At 40.4% G+C, this 1,009-nt stretch overlaps 1 protein-coding gene across 1 annotated transcript in view; it reads left to right on the forward strand.

Annotated features, from left to right (window-relative positions):
• Positions 1-1,009, forward strand: part of LOC102211329 (multiple epidermal growth factor-like domains protein 10) — an 83,690-nt gene that overhangs the window by 64,497 nt on the left and 18,184 nt on the right. The window contains exons 14-15 of the mRNA XM_013913297.1: positions 145-273; positions 365-493. Of these exons, the coding sequence (XP_013768751.1) occupies positions 145-273; positions 365-493 (258 nt within the window). The remainder of the gene's footprint in view (positions 1-144; positions 274-364; positions 494-1,009) is intronic.

Here is a 1,009-nt window from a genome sequence, read left to right on the forward strand (position 1 = left end):
AAGACATTTCAAGTTTTTGATCATGTCTCTGCACAGAGATGGGTTCAGAGTGACAGAGTGAAATTGCTGCTGCTACTGAAAATTCTTGTCCACATGTAAAGCATAATATAGATTTTTTTTAAACCAGTGGTTGTTTCCCTTCAGGCTGTCCTGCAGGTTTCTACGGCTCTCACTGTGCTGAGGTGTGTCGCTGTCAGAATGGAGCAGACTGTGACCACATCACGGGACAGTGCTCCTGCAGGACAGGCTTTATAGGACACAGCTGTGAGCTCAGTGAGTGTGTTTAGTGGTTCTTACATGCAGGAGAGTTGCACATTCACGTGTTAAAGTTCAAGATGTCTTAAATCCCTGTTCCTGTGTCCAGAGTGTCCCGCAGGGACATTTGGCTACGGCTGCCAGCAGCTGTGTGAGTGTATGAACAATGCCACCTGTGACTACGTGACCGGAACCTGCTACTGCAGCATCGGCTTTAAAGGCATCCGTTGTGACCAGGGTGAGAACAAATGGCTCTGTAAAGAGAAAGGATGGAACATGATCTGACTTATTCTTTTGGTTTCTTTAGATGTACCCTCAGTTCAGTTGAATAATAAAATATAAAATAACAGAACATCTGCAAAACTCATACAGACAAATCTTCATATAATAGTAGATATGTACTAAGGTAGTAGATAAGACTGTTCCTAAAAGATGGAAGTACAAAGACCTCTCGAATAGACAAACAAGTGCAAATGGTACTCTGATAAAAAATATTAATGGTCTTTAGCTGAACCAGCAACCATTCACTTGCCAAGTAAATGTATAAACCACTACAATGACTGCAGATTGAATAACTGTACTATTTTGGTTAAAGGGGAAACACAGTAGCAAATAAAAATATACTAAATATGCAATTCTTAAATACTCCAAATGAAATGAAGTGGAAACAAAAATAATGACATGCAAGACTGTAAATACAGAATACATACTCGTAAGCAGCTGCATGATCACCCAAGCAAAGAGCACCAGAGTC

The sequence above is a fragment of the Pundamilia nyererei genome, unplaced genomic scaffold (genome assembly GCF_000239375.1).
Source record: "Pundamilia nyererei isolate P.nyererei 1_Seehausen unplaced genomic scaffold, PunNye1.0 scaffold00124, whole genome shotgun sequence".
NCBI lineage: Eukaryota > Metazoa > Chordata > Actinopteri > Cichliformes > Cichlidae > Pundamilia > Pundamilia nyererei.